Genomic DNA, 26,123 nt, shown 5'->3' with positions numbered 1-26,123 from the left:
TTATGATGAAGAAATGTTTAATACACATTGTTAATACATTGTTAATACAGTCATATGAGTTGGATGGTTTGTTTCTGGTAAACGAGTCATACTTACTTTTCCATTCATTATGCTGCAAGTATAAAGTTGCATATTTTTGAAATACTTCAAACAGTTATAATATTAGTTAAAACATATCAGACCAATGAATGTAGATTCATTTCATTGATTTTTGTAGTGAACCTACAAATAATTGTTTTGAATATTTCGTACACTCTAGAAAAGATATTTGTTTGTGATTCTTAAGCCATCCACCATTTTATGTAGCAGCTGAATGGGAGAGAACTCGAAACTAGAGAGGATTTTTTTTTATGTTTCAACCTTTTCAAGTCCCAGTATCTGTTATGCTGCCATTGCTGCGCATGCATTCAAAGTTTTTCAATTCTGTTTTCTGATAGCTAGTTTGCTACGGTTGGAATAAATTAAAGTGATAAAAGTTTTGTCTCTTTTTGTTTCTTATAGCTTCCATCTTCCGAGTTTTTCACGCTTGTTGACCGGTTTATTCATTCAGGTTCATTCAGGGTTTTTTTCCTTCCGTCGTTGAATATACTTTTGTGCTAAATGTTAGCCCAAACAACGTTTGATCTTGTGAAGAAGCGCACTTGCAGCGGAATATCAGTGAAAAAGAAAAAATAAATAGAAATGGGAAAGAAAGTTTGGAGCATCGTTTCCATGCGCTATTTTTCGCTAGATGGAATCGATAAATGTAAACTTGAGGTCGTTTCGTGTGTTTGAAAGAATGTGCTTGATGATGGTAATTAGTGCTTCTATTTGTAGTGATTGCTATTCGCCAAGCAAATGACTTTGATTGGCATTTCTGACAGATTTTAGAACGTCTGACGCTGTATCTCATGGCCTTACCCGTACGTGAGTCTTTCAAGTACAGCGGATCATTGCACTACTAGTATGGGTGATATTAAATGGTAGTCCATTCATCATCATTGACTTAATGACAGCCGTCGATGTTCCGAAGGCTACGAATTTATGGTCGGTTGCACGACGCATCTTCACCCTTTGCTTCCGTCTAGGAATACATGTGCGAGGTTCGCCGTATGGCTCGTTTCAAGGAGCAGAATAATGAAAATCACCGTCACCATCAGCCGAACCCTTATCATTACGCTTCCACTACCGCCTTCACGCGAATCCGATTATCGCCGTGAATGTAGCAAGATATGGTCCGCTGAGTTTGCTTCCATTGCCGCACGGTCAACCCCCGGTACGGTATTTGGTGCGAGTGATAATATTTCAATTTGTATGCAAATCTGCGCTGTTAATTTATCGCTTCCAAATCCCACAATTCCTCCACCCATATTGCTGAGCAAATGTGTCCTGCTCGCGGAAGAATTACGACCAGCGACCACCAATCGACACCGTTTTAATGATATGGCATATGCATGAGCTTCGCGTCGGGTGCCGTCCCTGATGCGAGCCTGTGTACAATCGGTATTTATCATACATGTCATACATGATACGCTAATAAGTACGATTAAAGCTCTACCCTCAGTTAAGTTACACACCTCGGAGGAATGACCCGTCTACCGGTTGGCTACCAGGCTTTGCTTCATTTATGAATGCACGGGCTGGCCATTCTCGGGATGAAAAACAAAACCATTCAAGCCACACGTGTAGTCCTTGGGGCTTTGTATATTTCATACAGCTTGACTTTCATCGTTCGCTACATCCCACAACTGGCTGAGATATCCATTAAGCTGTCAGTAAGTTGATGGATATTGTAAGGTCCACCCGTATGTAATGCGTACGTGACAGCAATGTTTTTGACGTTTACAAAGCTTATGATACGGAAGGCTACATCCGTTTTGGCACGCGCACTGGCAAACTTTATCCGATCGTCCATGACGGGGTGAATGTCCAGCATAATCACTCAACCCCGCTGGATGATGGCTTAATAGCTTGAAATACTGCCTAATTCTTGGAAATAAATCCAACCCATCATCATTTGTGCCGTTCTACGATGAACAATTGATAAGTACAGAGGGTGTTTGAGAAGGGGGGGGGCACTGGGTGTTAGAAAGGCATGAAAGCTGAGCCATGTCTGCATTAGCTAAAAATCTTTTGATACTGCTCCATCGAACAAATCCGTCAACATTCTTCTGTAACATTCCATCCAACCGGGATATCTTACCAAACTTTGGGCGCGCCCTTAGGCAAGAGTAGAAAGAACGAAGGAATGTTGACTATTTCGCCCAGATAGAATGGTCTCAGATATCTTAGAATCGGCCACCAAAACTTTGGCAGCAACGTATCTTTGCGTGCAAGGATATTTTGTCTTTGAAGACGAAACAAATTTAAAAAAAAGATCATATTCTTGTTTACTACTTATCAGATGTCTTGTTTGCTGGTGTTACTCATTTTCCAAAATGACTTTAAGATAGTGAATAAACCTAACTTTGAACTTGTCTAATGCAAATATTTGTAATAATTTAACCACTCTTTTGTTTTATTCTCACAGACACCGGAAGACTGTTCGGCCGGCTCAAGCTGCACACCTACCACCATCTCTTGGGAAGGAACAGCAGACATTCAGTCGGGCGATGTGCTCATTGTTGAAATTGACGATCATCATCTAATTCCATCAAACTACAACAAGTCCTCCGAAGGGTAAGTAACGTACAATTTGTTCTAGCCAAGTTATTTATTGCTATTTGTTGTGAGTTTAATATTAAATACTCAGAAAAGTGTATGCTAAAATATCGCCACAGGCGACATTCATTTGCGCGACGGATTCTTCTGATTTGATCAAATCCTAGGGATAGGTTCAAGGCCAGTCTGGTTAAGGCAAGAAGTATCCCCGATGGCGGGCGATAACTCACCTCAAGCACGGCTTGACGGTTGACTTATTGTCTAAAATTACACTTTCGCAGAATCATCTGCATGGGAGGTACGGTCTGGCTGGCTGTTCCGTTTATCCTAGATATTAGGTTGATTACATTAATAACTCTCGCTGAGCTAGGGCCCACAATTGTAGCTATTTATACTACGCTTCAGCAGTAGCTCTTTCCAGCGTACGACCTGCGTTGCACTATTACAGCCTCAAAGTTTAGTAGCGATCGGAGCCGGGTTTCATTACATTACTCGGGTTAATTACCTGGAAGCGTCACAGAAACTACGCATTCGGCCAAAATTACGCCCAGCAATCGTATTTTCTCGTAAAGGCTGGCCAGTAAATCGTAGCAGCAGTAACCTTTAGGCGAATAACAAATAGAGAAGGTTACGATTCGGTAGACGGTTGGGTGCATCTCGTCGGCAGCACCAAAGCGTTTATTTTAGTCAATTTTGCTGCCCTTGATGATGAATGGTGGTCCACGCCGCTTGCCTTACGCAACCGGTGAGAAAACTCTTATCGCAACCGTATGACGCTTTTCACCATTTTCGAGGTTTTGCTTGCACACTAGGTAATTCGATAGCCGGGCCAGTCTCTAACTGATATCAAACACCTCCCTGCCCTCTCCATCTAAGCGCCATTTATTGCAAGTGGTTACGCTCATTTTCACATCCCTCACCGGAAGCTGGTAATGTATCCGGTGGGAACGTTACGCTGCTCACAGTCGAGCATCTTACCATTTTCCAGCGCGTTGCACACAAAATAAATCATCATTTTTCTTTTCCTATTTTCCCAACGCGACCTTCTTGCTCTCATGCGCGCACTGCCGTGTTGCTGTCCACCTTTTTAATTAAAATCAGCGCCCATCACACGACCACCGCCGTTTATCAAGTTACGCGGCTCGGGCACGAAAACTGCGACATTACCGAAGGCGTCCTGCTCGACATCACACCGCTTGTGGCCGACGGCAAGAAGCTGGTTACCCTTTACGACAAGGATCTGACGGAGGGAATTAATCTACTAATTGGTAAGTAAGATCTATCTCATGTTTCTTTCGCGCCTTCCAGCAACGACCAGCGATTTTGGATGTGCTGCCTTATTAGTTGGTCCCTTTGCGGGTATGGATACCCCGGCCCACCCGCAATGGTTAGGAGGATTTTGATATACTCTTTTTTACATACCGTTTAACGGCCGACTGAATCGAGCATGATGGTGGTTTGCCTGTGCACTCTGGTGCACAGGGGAGGTGTAGCAGAAGGTACCCCAAAAGGTCATCGGGATCGTTTCCTGGACGAAAACTTGACGAAATACTTCATCTCTACCAAGAATTTGGAGTTGTTCCGATACAGCCAGTTTGTTTCGCCAGCTGTAAATAAGCAGTGGATCTTGGGTGTCCGGTCAGGCGAAGGACCGATTAGCCCCAAGCGTTGGTCCAGAAATGGTGTTTTTTGTTTTGTATTTTATCCATCTATTTGGTGCCTAGAAAACAGCAAAGACAATCTACGTGACACGAATGAATATCGTTAATTTGCTAATAGAATCGACATTACTTTCGGGGGTGAGGGATTAGGGCAAGGCATATCACAACAGTTGAACTTTTCCGATTCCTATTGATCGACGTTTAGCAACCTATTTAAATGGATGATGAGATGGAAATCACAACAAAAACAAACACTTTTGTGTTGTGCTTTTATTGCAGCTTTTATGGGATATAGTGAAGAATATGGGATCAAGTTTGCTTAATTTGTTTTGTTCATCATAAGCATTTGATAAGTAATTTATGTAGACCTGAATAGGCCCAACAAGTATTGACTAAATAAATTAAATAACAACCTGTTCAATTCGTTAAATGAGTTAAAGCATAAAGTTAGCCTTTTCGTTATTAAATTTTTCCTCAATTACAACATAACCATCGATTCTATTACATTATTTCGTTACATTGTGGGTAAATTTAATTGAAGTAATGATTTATTTAATTGTTTTCGTTGATTTGTTCGTACTGCTGTTGCTTGTGGTATTTAAAAAGGCACACATTTCATTTCGTGACAGTTTGAAATACAGTGCTCCCCTCCATTAAACCCAGCCAGTAGCAAAACACACCAAAATCTCAGCCGTACTCATAACCGCTGAGTTTGTGATTCGTTTCAATGCTGTCGTTCGCTTCGGTTCAGCGCATTGTCAAAACTGCGCCATTTGGTGTCCATTACAGCTTTGCCTTTGTTCTTTCATTTCAGTGGTTTCTGAGCAGTGGGGCCAACAGTGCGTCCGTCTGAAGGTGACCGTAAAGTCAGATAATTGTGGCGAAAATGCTGACTGCTCCGGAAAGGGTGTATGCTATTCGAACAATTCCATGGTAAGTTAGCGGGATGGTTTCGTTTCGCATTCGTAGCAGCGCAGCGCGGTTGAGCCAGCATCTCCCTTTTTTGCGGGGGGCGCTGATTATTTCACTGAAATAAGAAGCCCAACAGAGAAATCCCTCTCCACACGCACTCATAGAAGAAATATGAAGCAAATGTTTCACCCACTGGCACCGCGCTGCAAAATTGTCCAGCCACACAAAAACGCACGCCCAAATGTGGCATTAGCGTGAGCTTGAATCAATCCAGCGGCTCATCAACGTTTATTATGCCCGTTGACCATGACCGGAAACCGATGACGCTCGAATGCGCAGCAACTGCTGAACGGCGGTTCCGGATGGGCCGAAATGAAATAGTGACCTCATTAATGGAGGATTGTCGTAGCCGATGCGGAGGATGGTAAAGCATTAAGCACATTTTATGCCCGACGCTTCCCGACGCTCACGAGGCGCGAGCCAGACCGTTCGTCCTTGGAGTGTTGGCGCGTCCCCATCAGCGCACATCCGTCCCCCCCCCCCCGGCCCGTCCTTCTCTCCCTTTTCCCAATCTTTTCCAACGAGATGTTACCGCATTTGTCATGGTAATGATGATGATAATGCCATTGCTGATGCGGTTGCTGCTGATGCCGTGGATGGAAATGCTTGTGCCATAGAACGACGAGATGCAGATGCGGGGGGAGGCGCCTACAAAAACGGGATGATTTCATCTGTACAGCATCATAGTTTTGCAGATGCTTCGCATTCGAGTGCTCGGTGAAAGCGGAAATGTGGTGGTGTGTGCGTTCCATTGTTGCATTTTCTATTGATTTCTCACACTATGACTTTTCCACCTCTTTTTTCTCCTCTATGTGCATCTGTGTGTCTTTTACAACCCGCCCCGATCATTTGGTACGATTTTGCGGCTCCAGGAAGGGTACGAGTGCCAATGCTGCAGCGGTTTCGCCGGCACACACTGTGAGGAGATTGATGCCTGCAGCCCTTCGCCCTGCACGAACAACGGAATTTGCGTCGATTTGTCACAAGGACACGAAGGCAGCGCTTATCAGTGTCTCTGCCCGTACGGTAAGTGTCGCAGTTTTAGTCACGAGTATTGTACGATTTGATTGCTTTTTGTATGCACGGTTAATAGTTTCCAAACCTTCCAAAGCTCCTTTTTTATGAAAATGGTGCACAATCAAGCATTCTGATAAACAAGCATTGAAAAAGGGTTTTTTTTCTTCGATATTTAGCTCTACTACAAAAGTACACAAAAACGCTGGATAAGTTTTGGTAAATCTTCATAATATCGGAATGATCGCGTTGGTCGTTATGGCAATGCAATTTAAGAGAGTATATACACAAATCTGAACCATATAAACACCCGCCGAGAACCTAGTCTTTATCATATTTGTATTAAAAATAAAATATTAAAAATTACTTATTTAACTTTCCAATACCGTTAGAACGCACAAACAAAAACAACATTGTTTATGAATACTCCACATTTTCTACGTTTCCATGGCTCCTAATAGCAAATTGATTGTGTGCAACCGTAGCCCGTTCATATTGAACAACAACTCACCAAGTCACGTTCATCCTTACCACGATAGCCTCCAGGAGCGGTGGCAGCTGAAATCGTAGTCCCAATGCTCTAATAAAACACACACACACACACACACACACACACACACACACACACACACACACACACACACACATAGACACAAACAAACCGGTGGTTATTCAGCCAACCGATCATGGCCAATGCAAGCCCAAAATTGCGCGAAACATTTATTGCCACAATCACCGCACAATAACAATCTCAATTTGCATCGGGTTAGCGTGCAGTATTACTGTAGCAGCGTCGTGCATCAAAAGCCGAACACTATTTTTCCGAAAATGCTTTTCGAACGCTTCCGCACGGCCAATTCCGCACGGCCAATTCCTCACGGCCAACGGGTACTTAAGGCGAACAATACCAGGGCAAAAAAAAAATGAACATAAATAAAAGTACAACAAGCTTAATGCCTAATCCTGCTCTTTATGCGCCGGTGTTCGGCGTTTCGCAATTGCAAACAAATCTAGACCGGCATGCTGAACGCCGTGTCGCCGCCCAGCTGCCACTGCCAATGAGTTTTTTTTGCTTTGTTTATGTGTCCGTGTGTGGTTGAGTATTTGTTGGTTTGTTTCAATTTCATTCAGCACCGCGAGAAACGGGACGAAAATCAGGATCGCATAAAAATTTATATTGCTGCGCGTTTTATTTGCATTTGCGTTGCGTTTCCTTGCGCTGCTAGTAGTGCGGTGCGGTTTCTTTTTTGCCACTTTCCCTCACTTTCTGCTACCGTATATAAGCGTTTGAAAAAAAGCTAGCGAGTTTGTGCATAGATGGAGATGTTTTTGTTCGGTTTGTTTTTTTTAATACATCCTCCCGAATCCTGACGACGACGATACATCACCGAATCGAAAACAGTCAACCTGACCCAAACCGCGCGTATCGATAAAATATTGAACCTGGGTGGGATCGGTCCGTGCAGCCCTGCTGGCTGTTTTTCGGGTTTTGCGGCGGTTGGAATTGTTTCGGTTTTATGTTGGTCCGATTTGAATATTTTACGACCAATGATACCCCGAATTCCGACGCTCGCGTAACGGTCTCCCACGCCCAGCTGCAGCAACGGTCCACTGCATTCATCGCGTGATGGATGTGCGCGGTCGGTCCGGGTTTTGATGTGTCGTATTTACATTTGCAACCTTAAAAAACTCGGAGTCAGAGAAGTCAATAGGTCAAACCATACAATTGGGACAAATTTGTTTCGTTCTTTCTCTCCCTCTTCTTTCTTCTTTCTTTCTTCGTCATTGTTCGTCCCCAATCTATTAGTATTCTTTATATTTTTGTACTGTAGTTTTTTGTCATCCTGTTTCTGTGGCCTCCTTTTTGACGTAACCATTTCTTCTCCTACAGGCTATACCGGTAAAAACTGTCAATTCGAGTCCGATCCGTGCAACCCATCGCAGTGCCTGAACGGTGGTACCTGTGTTGGGAATTCGACACATTTCAGGTTAGTGTGCCATGTCATGGTGTTTGAATGTCTCATCGGAGCCCTCAACCCAATTAGCATAATGCCATTGCCCGACCGTGCACCATACTAATCAGCTGTTCGTGCATTCGCTATCCCTTCTTCAGGTGTGACTGTACTTCCGGCTACACTGGACCGCTGTGCCAGCACAACTTGAATGAATGCGAATCGTCACCTTGTGTGCACGGTATCTGTGTCGACCAGGAGGATGGCTTCCGCTGCTTCTGTCAACCGGGTGAGTAAGCTTGTGCAGTAAAACACGCTCCGCGCAATGTTCCTGAGTACGCCCCGTCATCGGTGCGCGTGCGGTCGCGACCAAATACCGACGCATCTTGTTTCACTGCAAAAGGCCTGCCAGTTACAGTTGGTCCATAGGGAGAAGCTCTCACACTCGTGCATATTTTGTGCAAATGCACCGAGCGTGTAATGGATTGACAACCGAAAATTTAAGTGCTGAACGGCATCCGTTGGTGGGATAAAATAATGATAGAAAAATTTGCACAAGACACCGATGCACGGCATTACCGAAACATAGTTTTTGCCGTCGGCCCGTGGCAGGCAAACCCCGTCAAGGGACTGGGTAAATGGAAAGTCAACGTTCTCAATCTTTCTGAAAGCAGCTGAAGCTGAAGGCGGCAATAGTGCACCAGAACGCTTACAAATACGCCCGACACCCGATAGTGGTGGTTCACGGGTATCCACAGAAATGAGAGTCTGTGGGGAAAATAATTCAATTTGCTTGTGATGGAAAATAAATTGATGTTATTGACGTGAAATTATGGTTCGGCGCCGTTTCGCAATATGAGCTTCGTGTGCTACAATCTCGAGAAATCTGCAGCGATACAGATTGGTTCGAACTGGTATGTGGTGGAAGTAAATCTTTGCACGATGCATTTGGAACTGTTGATTTCATTTTGAAGTATGTAAATTTCACTTAATATAAAATAAAATACATTTCCAGAAATGCGGTTGCTGCCCCAATCAAAGAGATTTATAATTAATCCACCTTTTCCATAGCAATGTCAGTGTGTTGACGTTAACTGCGCCCCATTGCAATCCTTTATCGAAGTAATCATAATTAAAATGTAGTGCAAATCCATTAACCGTCGAATGTTCAGCGACTAAAATATTGTCGGTAGGATCGTTTGCAGTTTACAGTAGAAACGTCTCCGTGCGATCTTTCGTACCCCATAGAGGTTGGGTAGTTTCTAATCTAACAAGTTTTAATATTATGTTTTATTTTAGGCGCATCAACTGTTGACGACCCAGGTCTGCCTATATCACGAATGTGATTTTCTATTAGTGACATATTGATTATCCATATCAGTTTAGTTAATCCTATAGGGGCAATATTTTCAAGTTCTACTTAAAACGTAGTGAGTGAGAAGATTGGTCTGGTTATAAGAAGGATAGTTAGTCTTGCGTATAGGAGATTATACTGTACAGCGAGATGGGAAATCTGTGAATTTCAAAATAACAAAATAGATGTTTTGAAACATATTTATTCCAGAGAAGTGACAATGAGCAGACAACCCACCTAGTTGGAAAGTATTGAAATAGGAGTTTTATTTTATTCATCCGTGTGAAATGTGCCGCAACCCACACATTGGGCAATGAGACAATACCCACACACCCAGTAGGATGTACTCAGTAGAAAAGTATATAAATAGAAGTTGTATTTCATAAATCTGTGTGAAATGTGCCGCAAAGTCAATTAGTTTTGTAAAACCGAAAATCACACTGATTTGGTTATTTTGTGTCTAAAATATACAGGGATTACAGGATTGGACGGTTTTGTATAATTATTATCTCTATTTTATGTATACAAAACCTGAGTTCAATACTTCATGAATGTCAAAAACATTTAATCAAAAAACAGAAGAGTAAGCTTACACAGAAGAATCTCAGTTGATTGGATATTGCCGAGAAAAGCTGTAGACAATAATAATACCATTACATTCTTAGGAACACCTCCCTCGCATAATTATGCTCTACAAACAAATAATTCACAAAACTAATGAACATTGAACGATCCAAAGAAACGCTAAGTTCTCTTGCGCAATCAAAGAAACCCGTACGTACCCGGAGGCGTACCAATTATTCATTGCCATGGCGCATTAACATTATGAGCCCATTCAATCTCAGCCCTTGCCCCGTTGCACGTTTCTAACCTCCGTATCGCCCTTTGTTGTCGCCCCGGTTTCAGGATTCTCCGGCGAGCTGTGCAACTTTGAGTACAACGAGTGTGAATCGAACCCATGCATCAATGGCGGCCAATGCATTGACAATATCGGCGGCTTCTCCTGCAAGTGCACCCGAGGCTACACCGGCAAACGATGTCATATTAAGGTAAGCTTCGCACCGATCGCTGCCGACTGGCAGTCTGCATAAATCTAATGCCGCCCGGGAAATGGATCAGGGCACGTAGTGTTCGGCACACTGCACTGGCTGTATCCGGGACGAAAAGGAGCAGTAATCATTTACCGTTCACTGTGTTCTGGCGTCATGTGTTGCTCGCTTTCCGGTGATTCCGTTCACCTCTCTGCACCGCTGTGGACTGTGCTACTTATTTTAAATCATGCCACCCCCGGCCGATGACGTCCAGAATTAATTGTGCAGAAGATTTTAATTGTTCGCTTAGTGCCGAGAGTACAAGCGCAACGTACAAGTGGGTGGGAGTCCGATTGAGGGGGTGTTTCCGATACTTCGCAGAGGCTTCACGTTCGATTTACAACACTAATGATGTTCTCATTATTTGCAGGTTGATTTTTGCGCCAACGATCCTTGCCCGGACGGCCATCGGTGCATCGACCATGGGGATGATTTTACCTGCGAGTGTCCCGGCGGTCGCAATGGGCCAGATTGCAATCAAGTACCACGAACGGTAAGTGCAAACAATGAAGGTGTAGTAGCGCGGTTCAGCAAACGGTTTAGTTAAATTTTCATCACCCTATCAGACAATGCGCATTGGTTAGTTTGTTGACATGTTGAAACTGTACACTCGGCGCTCTGCAGCTGGTTGGCCAATGAAGCCAAGCGTTCATAGGAACTAAGCCGCTGAACAATTTCGAACTGGAATGGTTGATTTATTTCGCAAAGCGCGTTATTTATTGCACACTATTCGAGTAACTGCAATTAAAACTGACTTCATTTACCGCACTAAACCGCTGGGCCATAGCAGTTTGAATGCTTTACACTTGATGCTTTCCAGCTTCCAAAATTACGCACGCAACACTATGCACTGCACAAGTGTTCCATTTGTTGATGCAACGGTCTACCGGGATGTGCTGTTGCAAGGGATGGTTTCCGGTGTCCACAAATAGCGAAGAAGTCGAAACTTTAAAAGCAAGTTTGTCAAGTTTCACGGAGATTGTTTCGCCATTCTACACGCTACCCGGCACCCGGAAGACCAGCTGCGTCCTTGCATTACGCTTTCGTCTCTGTTCGCTGCTTTCATCAAATTTCCTTCTACACTCTATTATCTTGTCGTTTAGTTTGATTTATGTGGCGTGTTATCCGCCATTACGGCATCCGACCGGAGCAGCACGCCGTTGCAGCCGCCCTCGCTTACATCGCGTCACGGTGGCGCCACCGCCATGCAGTCCATTTTTTTGTTCTATTTTTCCCGCAAACTTTCCCATCCGCCGTCGGTTCGCACGGTTCGGTGCCTATTGCATCATTCTGCATTTCTTGCAAAATTCTTCGGTTCGAAAGCTTGCCCGAGCTGTGTCAAGGGAGGGGAGCGATGGGCACGGTAGTGCCCGCGGTGGCTGCAGTGAGTAGCATAATTATGATCCTATATCTTCATACAAAATCAGCTGAAAACTAATTAAAATTCATGACTGCACCGTTCCCGGACGGTGGGTGGGTATTGGGGCTGGGTATCTCAATTTAAACTAACACTGACTTTGTTGTTAAGTTAATCCGCTGCATCGGAACAAACTTATATCGTGCCCATGGTTTGTGCTGAGCGATAGCTCACTCGCCAAATACGCTGCATCTGTGCTTGTCAATCTTTTTCATAAGCGCAGATCGTTGCACGTGAAACCGCAAAGCTTCTATTGATTCAGGTAAAAACTATCGGCAAAGTCAGCGTAAAGTCCAACACACTTCGTAGTGTGCAGTGTTTGCTTCACGGTACGAAAGGTACGAGAATCAAAGGTTCGATTCGTAAACCGGCCAGGCGTACCCGAGCCGTCAACCGACCGTGCTCACAAATCAAATCATTGAATGAGTGCGGATGACTTATCCGTGCGGCAGTCAACCGCTGTGCGGCCATTTTCATCGCGTCCCTTTTTCATGTCCCCTCTCTCTCTCCAGTGCGCCTGCTTTTCTCGGTTGCTTTTTTCTTTACGTATTTTATGTCCCCTTTCCAACTGCCCCCCCGAACCCATTGGTGGTTTTTTCATTTCCCGAAGCAACCCGAAGCATCACCAGCCAGCATGCCCGAAGCGGGGAGCGGACGTAGAAACGGAAAAAAGGATTAAAACATAAATCAGCTTACCCAGGGACCTGGAAATGGGAATCACTTATTTTCGTTATTCGACTGGCTTTTTATACCACCGTTCTCGCTCGCCCTCGTTTCTCTGTTTTTGTTGAGCCTTACCAGCACCCGTTTTTCGTTCTGATCATCGCGCGGGCAGTTTCCGCTTTTTGCGTTGGAGGCTTTTTGGTCGTTGTTTTTGGTAGTTGGTCGGTTGGCCTGTGCCGGTGGCTTGGTTCGATTGTTTGGACTTTCTCATCCGTCACCTTTTGCGTTCCGATCCGGTCGTCCGAAGCCCCATCGCAACTTACCGAGCATCCATTTAGCTCAGCCAGCCAGCCACCGGTGTCACCCGCCCGGAGGCTGAACTTTTCGTCCTAAATGGGAGAAAATATTTCGCCTATCCGTGAGATATATTGTTCTCTTTGTGCCGTAAACCACCGGCTTACACAAAAAAGAGGAAAGATTTTCCGAGGCCTGTTATTCTTCTATGAAAGCGTGTTCCTTCCGTCATCCTACCCGGTAGCACTTTCCCAGGAAGAACGTTCTGAAAACCTTTCTTCCGAACGAGCAGAAGCTTTTTCATTTCCTCACGTAGGAACGCAACTTTCGCTCGGTCCAATGTTTTCTTACTATGCCACACTCCGTTTGCAGTTTGGAAGGTTGGACTTTGAGGTTGCGAGTGTTGTTCTTGCTTTGAGGATCATTTTGATTGAAAGAAAGAGGAAGCTCCGAAGCCCAAGCCGCACTATGGTCCGCCCTAGTTCTTTTCGATTGCTTTTTTATAACCCCAGAGAAACGGCCGAAAATCAACCTTTTTCGTTTGGGCGAAACCCCTTTTCAAAACCGTAGCCTTTCGCAAACGGTACGGTACGGATCATGCGACACGGCTAGAATTTCAAACGTTTCAAACGAATGCCATATGTTTGCTTATAAAACGATGGGGTACGGAGGTGGTGAGTTGCGGGGTGGAATAATGTATGATGGTGTTAATTTTAAGTTAATACAGCTATCCGGATCACCATATTGCTGCTCATCTTTCACAAACTCAGCACAACCCGGTCGTTGGGTGGCAAATCGGGTTTTCATATTATAAATGGAGCTCGGTTCCGATCCCAGGAGAATCATGCGTCACACAATATGCTGATTAAATAATCTGTGAATAAACGATTAGCAGACGCGTGCGAGCATTGAATGACATTCACCTTAAGAAGTATGGTTACGCTAAAACCTTTTTTTTATTCATTTGCCGAGTGTTGAGCTTGAAAGCGTAGCGCATAAAGTATCAGTGTAAATATTTAATGAATTTTCTTGCATGGTCCAACATTTACGCTCCGTCCCGGCAGTTGCCACGTGTGTGCTGAAATGCTTTACGTGTGCCGTGTACAGAAATATCTTTTCTCTTTGGTCTCTTTGCGGTTGCGGCAACCTTTTTATGGAGACATATGATGTTTGGGTGAAGCTCAGATTTTACTGAGATTTTTTTTATTTCTACACAAAAACAATACTTTCATTCACCTTTATTGTGCCGTCAACTGAGTCTTTTTTAATTTGAAAGTTGTCAGTCAACAGTCTGTTAACTTTTATATATTTTTTTAGTAAAATTCTAGAATGGACAGAATTAGTGGTTATTAGCCTAGCTTTAACTTCTACATTGAGACCATGCACGATGTAAACTATTATTTTCTACTTTATACGTATTAGTTATATGTGAAATGTGTACATTAGGTGGTGGAAAATGTTTCAAGCTTAACTTAAACCAAATGTTTTTACAAGAATTTTTGCATACAAGCAAATTAGAAGGTGATGAAATATGAAATAATAAAAAGCCGTTCTTTTCTAATTCAGTCTAAAATGACTGCTACTTTAAATAAATTAATTTGAATAACAAAGCCAATTATGTTAAAGCATCAAAAAAATATATATCACAAAAATTGATGATGTTAAGCTCTTTTCATATAATTTTTGAGGCATATTTTTTATGCCCAATCAATCAATTTTACAGAACATTGCCAAGGATCAGTAAATTACTCTTCCAAATTCCATCTCATCTATTAATACACTTGATCAAACGAAGCTCGTGTGAGAGAGGGAGCTTTCCGCTTACTTTGATTCTTATGCGGCATCATTTGCATGTCGAAATGGAGATGCCTTGTTTCACCTTTATCAAATCGGTTCGGATAGCCACTCGAGCCATCTTAAGACACTTGCTACGACGGTACCAACCAGATCCGAAAAATGTAATAAACCCTTGACAAGGGCTTTGCTACCCATTTGCTGCTTTCCCTACAGAGATTCGGCTGCAATACAAATGTATTTTTTATTCGTTCCCATCGTAGCGTCGTACAGAAGTGTACACACAGCACAAGCACCATTGCACTGTTTACCACTTTTACCGACGCTGCTGCTGCTGCTGTGATGCGATATTTTTCTCCGCTTCAGCACTCCCGGGAGAGATTTAATCTGTATTGATTTTGCTCTTCCGAAAGTGGCAGTGCGCGTTGCTGCGTTCCACGTTCTACTTGCCGCCTGGTGTGCCTTTTTTTCATTCGTGCATATCGGACATTTCGGAGCACTGCTCGTACGATAAACAACTCACGGTTTGTTGGGACCAACATACTTGGGCGTCGAATAAATCAGATATAACTTTCATATTTGTATGCATCGCAAAAGCTTCGGTGTCGCCATGCCTTCTTTCGTTCTGGGCGGTTCGACCCTGCGACGCGGTCGAGCTCGAACATTCCAGGTTCGCTTGCGGTGCGAAACCCGCCTGCCCGAACTGTCACCCGGCTCAACCAACGTCATCATCGTCATCCACTTCGACATCGTCATCAGTGTCGTCGTGTTTTCAGTGTCATCCTTCGGGGTTTTTTTTTGTGCGCTCTCGGTAGATGGCTGTCAGATACTGGGACTTGATGTCGTATTTTCTTCGATTCGATAAACTTGTCGAATCGATGTAGCCCTGTAGTTGTGGATGGTGAAATTCCGCTTCCCTTTTAACCGGAAGTCGAACGCTTACGGCATGCCAGAAGGAAAATGTGCAAAAAGGAACAGGAATTACGAAATGTTCAATAAGCTTTTTTTCGCCTCCCTCCGTCACTGTTGGTTACTTTCGCTGTAAGCTACTCCTTTGCTATCGTTATTTCTTCCTTCCTGCAAGCGTCGGGCGACCGGGAGACATGTCGGAAAATGAATAACATAAACACAAAACAAATGGAAAGAAATATTTCTCCATCTGGGTAATCGTTTTTCTTTTTCTCGCCTATCGCTCGCGTACATAACGGCATAGGAATGAAAACATCTTGCAAGGAATTTAGATTGCGTCTGACAAGGGGATGTTCGTTCGTTTCTCTTGCTTTTTTGGTTCGTTTCTTATTTAGCGAATTCACTTCCACTTTACCCATTCTATTGGCTGTGACAGTTTGCAAGGTTTGTTTCTGTATGGATGAGTGAGAATTGAAAGGATCCACGTTTTCTACTATATTGAACGAAATTATAAGATTTTGTTACTGATTCTCGTTTGTTTTCGATGTAGACAAGCTTTAAATAAGCTTTAAGAATGATATACTTCTTCAATAATTGCTACAATGAGTCTTTATTGAAGTAAAATCCCAACATTAATACTTTTTTTACAATTTCCTTGCTGAACTGTTAAAATAGTGGTCCCTATAAATTTAGAAGGGGTTTACCATGGGCAACATTGTTAGTTCCATTCAATTTGTTTGATTGGGCTCTTTGATATGCTCATTACAATTCAGTGCATGCCTTTTTGCATCTCTGTGAAATGAGATACAAATCAACATTTGATGAATCCATCTTCATCAACGATGATTTATTGCACCGATCGCATTTCGTGCAGTGCCATGTAATCCCCGGCAAATGCCATTTCCAGGTTAACTAACCTCTATGGAAACAGAATTTCTTTGTACTTCTGTTCCAGTGCCAGTTACATCAATTACGTGCTACATTTCATTTCCGAAATGCCACAACTAGACCGCGCACACACACTCACACTCCGGGTACATAAAACATACATTAACATTGAATTACAGTCTACGGCTGAGATCAAAGTCAAAATGGAGCATTCGAACACACAAATTCCGGCGGAAAATGAACAGCAAAATAAAAACTGCAATGAAAAACTGCAACCGGGACGAATCTTTTTCAGACTTCCTCCAGTACGTTGGCGTGCTTAAGCGCCCATGAATTGAAATCAGCTTTTTCAGCTGGTTTGACACATTGTTTGCCATCGGTGTTGAACCAATTAATCTCGTCGCTTTCTTTTAAGCCTTTTGCTTTCCGCCCAGCACCAACCATCCGACAAGCCGACGGTTCCGCCAATCGGGCCCACCATTGCCAAAGTTATTCCTATCGGCGTTATGTTGTGATTGCTTCTTGGAACACATCGGAAGTATGAAATGGGGCTGGAGGGACTCTCTTGTGCTGAGCACACAAATCACATCCGAAAGGCTTTGTGCGTTATTGTCTGGGTGTTTATTTTAATGGCTTTTTGTTCAGCTACATCATATGCCCATGTGGCTGGTATCTTTTTCGGTATCTTTGTAAACACGGCGGAACGTGTTAACATTTTGTTGGTTTGAAAAACTTTGAAAATGTGTGAATATTTTTTTGGAATCGAATTTCCGAAATCAAAAAAGTGTTGAATAAGAGACATACAAAATACTGTATAAATTGTAGTTTTTAACATTATTCTTCGGAATTTATGTGGATTTAAAGCCACAATCCACATAAATTATAGAGAATAAATTCAATCTTTAATATTTTCTGAATAGATCGTATTTTGAATGATCTTTAATGGGTTTGTGCCTAAGAAAAGTCAGTTGTTCCACTGTTATATATTTAAATTTACTAAACTACTAAAATAATAAACTAGAATTACTAAACATTTCCAAAATAGGCCTGTATTGAAACTTTTGAAATTTGAATTATTGAAAGTGAGTTTTAAGGGAGGTTTGTGCACTTTACTTACTTACTTACTTATCCTGCGCTACAACCGCTTTGCGGTCTTTGCCTGCCTCAGGAGTGTCCGAAACCGCTTACGGTCTTGCGCTTTGGTCCAATCCGTAATCACGGGCTTAATGCGTCCACGCCATCTTGTCACCCCAATTTGGGCCTACCACTCTTCCTCTGTCCTTTTAAACGGCCTAAAAAGACTTAATTTGGGTCGTCCGTTTCTATGCGTATGACATGTCCAGCCCACCGGAGGCTGACGAGCTTGATACGCTGATAGACAGTAAGGTCGTCGTACATCTCGTATAGCTCGTCGTTATATCAGCTCCTCCATTGTCCTTCCACACATACGGGGCAAAAAAATCACTTACGATCTCGCATTTCTTCAACATATGCTGCTCAAACTATAAAGCTGACAACATCACTCAAATCGCGAGTGCTAGTTCGTTTGAGAACAAAACCTATTTGCATCTTGGGTTGTAGAAACATAATTAAAATATTATTAGTACAATTACTAAGATAAAGAGCGATGAAAAATATTCTTGGAACGATGATAACCATCATCTAATAAATATCAAAAACAAATATATCGCAAAATGTGTGGGATAAACCGATTAAAACCTCTCGATGGCTCGAGTTAATGGAGGTCATTCTCTACGCACCAATTGGTGCGTTAAATGCAGAGCAACATAGTTTGTAGCATACGGAAAGGATGTAACAGAAACCGGAACCAACCTTGTAAAACCCCCGAGAACGATATCTATCGATCTATCTATCTGTCCACCCACCATCTGCCTTCTTCGTCGAGCGCTACTGGGCCAACGTTCGGATGTCGGACGATGCGACAGTTCGTACCCAGTGCTTGCCAACTGTGCGAGGATACACTTTTCAAGGGCCATAGAAAATGCAAACCAGATGATCGAAACCCTTTGTCAGGCCATTAAATAAGGGACCAGATTGAGAGCAAAAAATACACACACACACATACCACCACCATTCAGCTGAACCATATTGATAAAACGATACCCGCACGTATTGAGCTTCCAACCTTAACATACAATTTCACTTGTTTCATCTACAACAGCTGTGCAACGTGAACCCTTGTGCAAACGGTGGCACCTGCTGGACTACGGAAGAATCGTTCTACTGTGCCTGTCGTCCAGGATTCACCGGCAAAATGTGCGAGGGTAAGTGACCATGCCAATGATGAAAATTATCATTTAAAAAAGATGCCAATCGTGATCGTGGATTGAATGAGAGGGTGCGCTTGGAAATCCTCAGTGTTACATTTTAATGAATATCTAGCGTGGGTCTAAAGTAGATAAATGCAATGGATAGTTATTGAAAAGTTTCATTTTCATGCTGTAAAATAATAATGTAGCGCAGTTTGCTCGAATGGTGCTATAGTGTATCGATTTTCAGTGTGCTTCCGTTCCATTCTCACATCATCCTCATTGAAGGTGAATTCCCATAGGAACGGAACAAATTGGAGTGCGATCCTGGTGGATTACGCCCAAAGCAAGTTAACCATTTTTCAAGAAACTTTCACCGAGCGAAATTAAACAGTTGCCGCTTCACATCCGTAGCGCTCTGGGAGTGTGACTCATTGAGTTCTTCAGTCTATTCGTGTGTTTTTTTTTGTCGTTTTCCCAATCCTTCCCAAAGGCACTAGCAGCAATTCTTTCGACTCGGTTGGCATCAACACATCCTTACCGCGTTCGGACGAAAACTTTCCTAATCTCCCGGGTGTTATGATATCATTACGTTCGCTTTAACCTCCACAGAAAACTTCGTCATCGATACAATGGTAAGCTCGAGCGAGATGCTGTCCGACACGCTAGCCAATCAGAACGGGCTGCGTGCCATTAGTGGCAGCACAATGTACGGGGACGACGGGGCTGTGGCGCACACCAGCAAGCACAGCAGTGCAATCGAGCTACACAATGCGTACATTGCGGCCGGGACGCTGGCCACCGCCATCTTGATCGTGGCCATCGTGGTAAGTACGGGGGGCGGTGGGTTCGTTTCTCACGGGCTTGGGGGTTAGTTTTGTTACGTTGTTTTTTACACGGATCCCCGTCCTTCACCTTTTTTTGCTACGCGCAGTTCCCCGCACGGGAAAACGTTGGCCTCGGGACACATTCCATCAATCGCATTTTTGCCATTTTCCTTTCCGACGCAAAGGCTCGTTGGGTAACTGGCAATTTATTACTCATCGGAACGCGTACCGCAAACATGAGTGGGCATCGGTGCTCATTAGTTATCGGAGCTATCGATTGCTGATAAAAGTCAATAACTTCGCTACAAGAACCCGCTACAACCGATGCGTTGAGCAACAAGCGAGAGGAGAGAAGGAAGAACTGTAACAACTTTCTTGTCCTTTCGGGTTCAATCTCTGGGGGGAACGAGGCTAGAATGAAAATAATGATGGCTTGTATAGCAAAGTGTGCTGATATTGATGTTGAGCTGTTGTACATTTTCATTTTTTATTCTCATTTTTTAAATAAATAAGGGCTCTGTAAAGCACATGTTTTGTATTAATAGATCTATTGTTAACATTTTAAATAGTGTTCTTCATTTTTCAACACATTTGTTGTTAAGTTATAACAATTACTATTAATTTTATAGAATTTACTTTCTCGATTTGATAGAAAAGTACACCTTTTCACAGATTTTGTAGTCATAAGATTATAAGATGATTTACTTTTTTTGTGCGTTAAACTCTTTGAATATTGCCGTCAAATTTGAAACCAGTACAAAAACTCGAATTGCCTTACGTGTGCTGTCTATGGTCGATATCAACTTCACGCATAATTGAAAAGTAAAATGGTTTAAATAATGATAACTATTTTGATAATACACTCTTCAGCGAACAAAGCTCGTTAAAGCTAATTTTGTTTGATTAAATCCGCAAGGCTGCCTAAGTCCATAACTGATTTGCCACCTTCGGGCACGTTATCTCACTATCCGCCATCGACAATCAAACAACATAACCAGCTTTACACTTCTTTCGTTGTTCGCTTACACAAGGTAACCGCATGCCACTGCAAGGTGCACCAGAGCTACCGACACTTTGCCACCAAGCACCGTCAGCTCATTCCCATTTTCGGCCGCCGTGCCAAGCCGGCCAACGCCAACCGTCACTGGCTGAGCGGCAAAGGACATCAGCAGCAACCGCATCACCACCAGAGCCATACGAACCCGAACTACAATTACGCACACCAGCTGCCCAGCTCGTACTCCGGTCTGCAGCCGGAACGGATAATCAACAAACCATTGCCGATGAATTTGGAGAACGACATGTACTACACGGTCGACTTCGGAGACTCCCAGAACGCTCCGTTGATACAGTAATGAGATGAGCGGGGTGCGCAACGAACGGACAGCGAGGCACGCGTCCCAGGTGTTGTGAGTTCGCGTGCTAATACGCGTGGACGCAGGATGCGAGGTAGGTGGATGGCGTGTGTGTCATGTATGGTGGGAAATAGGGTGGTGGTGCAACCACTGCGCCAAAACCAAACGGGAAAACGATGGTAAGCGACACCGGGCGAATGGGAATGGCATTTTCTTTGATCCTGCTGGTACAATCTCATTCGCACACGATGCCACAATTGGTCAACTGAAGGTGTGTGTAAGTATGGATAGCGCAACGGTTGGCGTACAGAAATTGATACCTTGTTTCAGTTCTGTTTCTTGTTCCGCATTTCTCAAGTACAATATGATAATGTGACAATGTGTTTTCCCGTTCAAGATAAGTGTAGTAGTCGCTAGTAGCAGAGGAAAACAAAGTAAAAACGCGAACTATTCGCACGTTTGTTGGAACAGACAACGTTAAAAAATTAATTAATACAATGAAGAAACTCCCTCCAAAGATCCCCGCCCGCATGTTAGGAAGCCTTTTCAGCGAGACATGCAACGTATGTGAAACTTACTTAGTGTTACGATAGCTACGAACGTGAGTGTAAAGTATGCTAAATTTGATTGTTTGTGTGGCACACCTAAGCTCCTACCACCAGCTATACCAGTATTATTAGTGTTTATTCTAAATTGTTCGCTGTTAATTTTTATGTTTTAAGGGAGAAAAACTAATACTTCACATTTTCGCAGTAAGTTGGGCTTAAAATGTAAAAAAAAAAAACCAAATAATGAAATTGTACTTTTCATACAGCATTCTATCGCTGCAATGATCACTTTACCAGAGGTCGGAAATTAAAGATGTGTATCACAAAGCATTAATGGACTAAGGATTAAATAACCTAACAGATAGCGAAAGAGCATGCAGATACATTTCGATAAGAATCCGCACATAAATTGATGCTGAATAAGCCGAGGGAATTTCCGAATTTTGGTTCACGATGGCTCGGAACCGTCAGATGTCTCTTTGTCCAATGCATGATCCTGACGTAGTTCGGAGGTGAATGAAGAAGAAAAATACTAGAACTACATTCTATGGTACCGTTTGTCCGCCGGTTTTCTCTAGAGACATTCGTTTATCACCGTACCGATAAGTTTCATGTTCAACTCGAAACTCCTTGGGTAGCCTTTCAGCAAGGTGGTAGGAGGTCCTTTCAAGAATTAGACGCCCTTTTTTACGCACCTTCACCATCGAATGTTTGGAGCATATTGTGTTAAATATGGCTGTTTTCGCGCTCTCTTTCTACAGCTTCCCATAGGGGAGAGGGGGGGGGGGAAGATAATTTTATTTGGAAAAAAGGGAATAAAGGTCATCATGTGAGTCCCAGGCTTCGAATGGTTTTGTTCAAAAAGTGACCTAAAAAGATGGATAAGATTTCATTGAATTTAAGACCGTAGCACAAGTGAATGAAAAGTTTCATCTGAACAGAACGGTGTAACGGAATCTTGTCGAAATGGATTGAGCACTATACAAGCGGACAATGTTAGTATGAAATGGGACGCTTAACGTCCAAAGGGACGAAGTTTCAGTGAAGCAAACGTTCTTTCAACATTGAGCTAGTTGGAATATCAGTTTGAAATGGTATGGCGTAACCTAGCGTTTGTTTAGCCCACGTTTGTGTTTAATCGTAACGTACGTAAGCGTTATTTTAACCCGTTCATATTGATGTCGATGTGTGTCCGTACCAGTTCAGGCGGCCGGTTCTGGTGTGTGGTGTGGTGGACAAAATGTGCCAATATATTTTGAATCTCTTTGAAGAATGTAGCAACATTCGATGCATATACTAGAATAAGAAAGTTAATTTTACGCAAGAGCGATATGATGGCGATATGTTTGCGAACGAAATGCACACACGGAAAGGATGGCCCAACTTTACGCAACAGGCGTGTAATAGTTTCACACAAATACAGAGAAAACGATAAAACGGGAAGGCTATTGAGGGGAAGCAAAGCAGCAACAAAAAAAAACTAAGCAAAATTCATTGATATCTTAATACAAACATAAATACGACTTTTTCTTAAGCTACCAAAATCTTAGCTAAAATACCAGTTACTTGACATTGAGTGAACAAAAGAACTAACCAACATACGTCAAGAGAATGATAAAATTACTTACCACTTTCAACACTTTATTACACATACCCCAAACCATACCAAAACTCCAAAAACTCTTCCAAGCGGGCAAACAAAACGTACTGACCTAACCCATAAGAGCAGACAGCAGGCAAGCAAAGTTACACGAATACGGAATGCTAAGGCCAGTTGAGAATCACATACATCCATACTAGATACTAGCTAGTTGTTTAGTACAGAGGGCTAACTAATTCTTTTTGTTTTCCATTCCAAACTAGATCGAGAAAGTTTAACTCGCTGACGTGGTCAAAACCGAAACAAAGCAAAACATACAAACAAACAAACATGTGGCCAATTCATCCTAGAAAGTAACGTCTAGTGGCCAACAGCTATTTAAAGAGTAGAAATAACAACACTTTTGCCATTCTGCCCTACGATAGTGTTTGGATGATTCCGACTATTCCAGCCTTAATACAAATTGTTTCACATGTAGGAGTGTTAGGGAGTATCGCTAAGCTGATAGTAGACACATCAATTCAGTTGTGCGGGTTTGGTAATTGTAACAACTGTAATATCTAAACTCTACCCCCACTTTCCAGTGCTTTTTTCTCGCTAGTGAAATAGAACACAGTCAAGCCAATTTACGAACAAACAAACAAAACCCCTTTTTCGAATCTTCAACCATGTCACAACCTAGCTTCCTTGATAGAGCTTTTAAGCGTAGCGGAAAGGAACCACGCGGCGTTCGTGCGTGCGCCAAGCGTATCCTTGTACATCGAGATGCTTGGGAAGCGTTAGGATACAGTAATTTAAGTATCAATTGCGTTTCATGCGACTACCAGCAATAGAGGATTTAATCAAATGTACATCTTATCGTAGATAATAGGACAGAATCACAACGCACGCACACTCACCCATAGACACCCCCGCATAGCGAGACAACTGAATGGAAATTGCCAAACTAATATACTAAAATACGAATGGAAACGCATACCACCATCTTGGACTAATTTATTACCTACCAGATAGAAGCCTACCTTACGAAACCTTGCACGTCGTACCATTACGCTGCTTGAATGGGACAGGACGCACTCTAATAAACCATTTTGAACACAGTCACTCACATACACGTACATACACATACATGAATCGCACAATAATTGTAGCATCGAAAATATTTGATACAGCCGATGGGTGTGTATGCTTCCCTGCTATAGGCATGCGTGTACATGTGTGCTGCGTAAACATCTAAATAACTAGAACGCCGCGTAGCAAGCAAACACAGCGAATGGCGATGCTTCACTGATTTTCGATGCTGTCTGAGTGTGATGGAAAGCTACCCCTGCAGCAGGGATGAATGAGGTGGCGAGGTGTCGAAAACTTAAATGCATACAATCCCTCCATAAATGATAAATTGCAGTCGTCCGTTGGAGCATGTTTTACTTTTACTTTACGTATGCTCTTCTACTCGCGACTGTGTGCTAGTGCTAGAGGTGTTTGAAAGGTTTTGCTAAATCGATGCCGTGCGGACATCGAGCTAGAAGATGAACAAAGCAAAGCACATCCCAAATTCGATCCGCTGTCAATTGAAACGAAATGTGTTGGGTGAGGTTTAACATAAATGGCTTCCGTTTGTATCCGTTTGTCATTCATTGTTTGCGTACATTGTGTAAAAGTTGAATAAGAACATGAAACTAAGTAATAGAAGGCAGATTATTTTAAAATAATTATAACCAGTACAGAAATTTGTTGTGAAAAACGATAACGAGATAAAGGCTTGCTGTTTAATAGCCTACGAAAATTAAAACTATATCATTCATTGTGATCTGTTAAAATAACGTTAAAATGATTTCTTTCTATTTCAATTTGCCGATCAATTGCTTCCTGTTTTAGCTCGTGTGTTGTTTTCCAATTTGCTCTACTTTCTTAGGCAATCGACAAACTGATAAAGCGATAAGCAAAAGATAAGAAAATCGTACAGACTTTAAATCAAAGATGCAACACAAAACCATTCAAAGCGGTGGTTTTTTTAAGATAGCTAATACAATATTTAATGTGGTTATTTGATGAGGTGAAAGGTACCGGTACCGGGGTATGAACAGTAGCAAATGGCACAGCATTAAACGAGAACAAAGGCAAAGAACCCCCTTCCGCCAAAAACAAATGCTTCTAGTTCACTATCGTCAAAAATAGTACCATTTTTGCCAAAAAAAAGCAAAACTGCATCCTCCCCTCGCCATGTGACCATGATACTGTTTGTGGTAATGGTGTTTTTAGGTTCTGTTTCGTGCAAATCGCGCTGCATTCACAATAACTGTTTAAGAGGTAGCGTTTGGCAGCATCTATTTGAACCGTACGGATGGGGTGCGAGGTGTGTGCGAGATGATAGCATAATGTAGTAGAAGTACATGACAAGTATTTTATTCATACACTACAACAACAACAACAAAACCATCTACCCGACAGGGGACGGAAGGTGGACAATGCTCCAACAACCCTTACCTTCTAAATGCATGAATAAGTAATTCACAAGACAGTGACAAAATAAACAAGAAAATTGTTATAAAATTTAATTGTGTAGATATTTGTTTTCTTGATACCTATACGTGTGTGTGTGTTTTTTTACTGATTTTGTGCTGAATAAATTAGGTAAGTATTACCATTTGAACTATTGCCGTGGTTCATTTGTCATGCGTGTTACCTATCTAAATGGCTGTCATGGATGTCAATGGCTCCTTGATATCATGATGGCGGCTCTTAACAGTTCATATAATTCATATAACTTTCACACATTTTTGCTTTTGGTTTAACAATTTGGCTCTTCACGTGAAACTCTACGAACATTAATGTAGAATTTGGCTCTTTCGGTCGTAAAGTTTGCCGATCACT

The 26,123-nt window shown here is 42.6% G+C and overlaps 1 protein-coding gene across 4 annotated transcripts in view; it reads left to right on the top strand.

Moving 5' to 3' along the window:
- The window catches only part of LOC121595533 (serine-rich adhesin for platelets-like), a 49,090-nt gene extending 23,283 nt beyond the window's left edge, over positions 1-25,807 (top strand). For all 4 annotated transcript variants that reach the window (XM_041919574.1, XM_041919571.1, XM_041919572.1 and 1 more), the window contains 11 exons: positions 2,510-2,658; positions 3,742-3,908; positions 5,116-5,234; positions 6,146-6,299; positions 8,179-8,275; positions 8,401-8,528; positions 10,500-10,642; positions 11,055-11,177; positions 18,832-18,934; positions 19,532-19,746; positions 20,778-25,807. In XM_041919574.1, coding sequence (XP_041775508.1) covers positions 2,510-2,658; positions 3,742-3,908; positions 5,116-5,234; positions 6,146-6,299; positions 8,179-8,275; positions 8,401-8,528; positions 10,500-10,642; positions 11,055-11,177; positions 18,832-18,934; positions 19,532-19,746; positions 20,778-21,101 — 1,722 coding nt within the window. In that variant the 3' untranslated portion in view covers positions 21,102-25,807. The remainder of the gene's footprint in view (positions 1-2,509; positions 2,659-3,741; positions 3,909-5,115; positions 5,235-6,145; positions 6,300-8,178; positions 8,276-8,400; positions 8,529-10,499; positions 10,643-11,054; positions 11,178-18,831; positions 18,935-19,531; positions 19,747-20,777) is intronic.
- The last annotated feature ends 316 nt before the right edge of the window (positions 25,808-26,123 follow it).

The sequence above is a fragment of the Anopheles merus genome, chromosome 3R, assembly GCF_017562075.2.
Source record: "Anopheles merus strain MAF chromosome 3R, AmerM5.1, whole genome shotgun sequence".
Taxonomy (NCBI): Eukaryota; Metazoa; Arthropoda; class Insecta; order Diptera; family Culicidae; genus Anopheles; species Anopheles merus.
The sequence above is the reverse complement of the archived record's forward strand: the minus strand, read 5'-3'. Positions and strand labels throughout refer to the sequence as shown.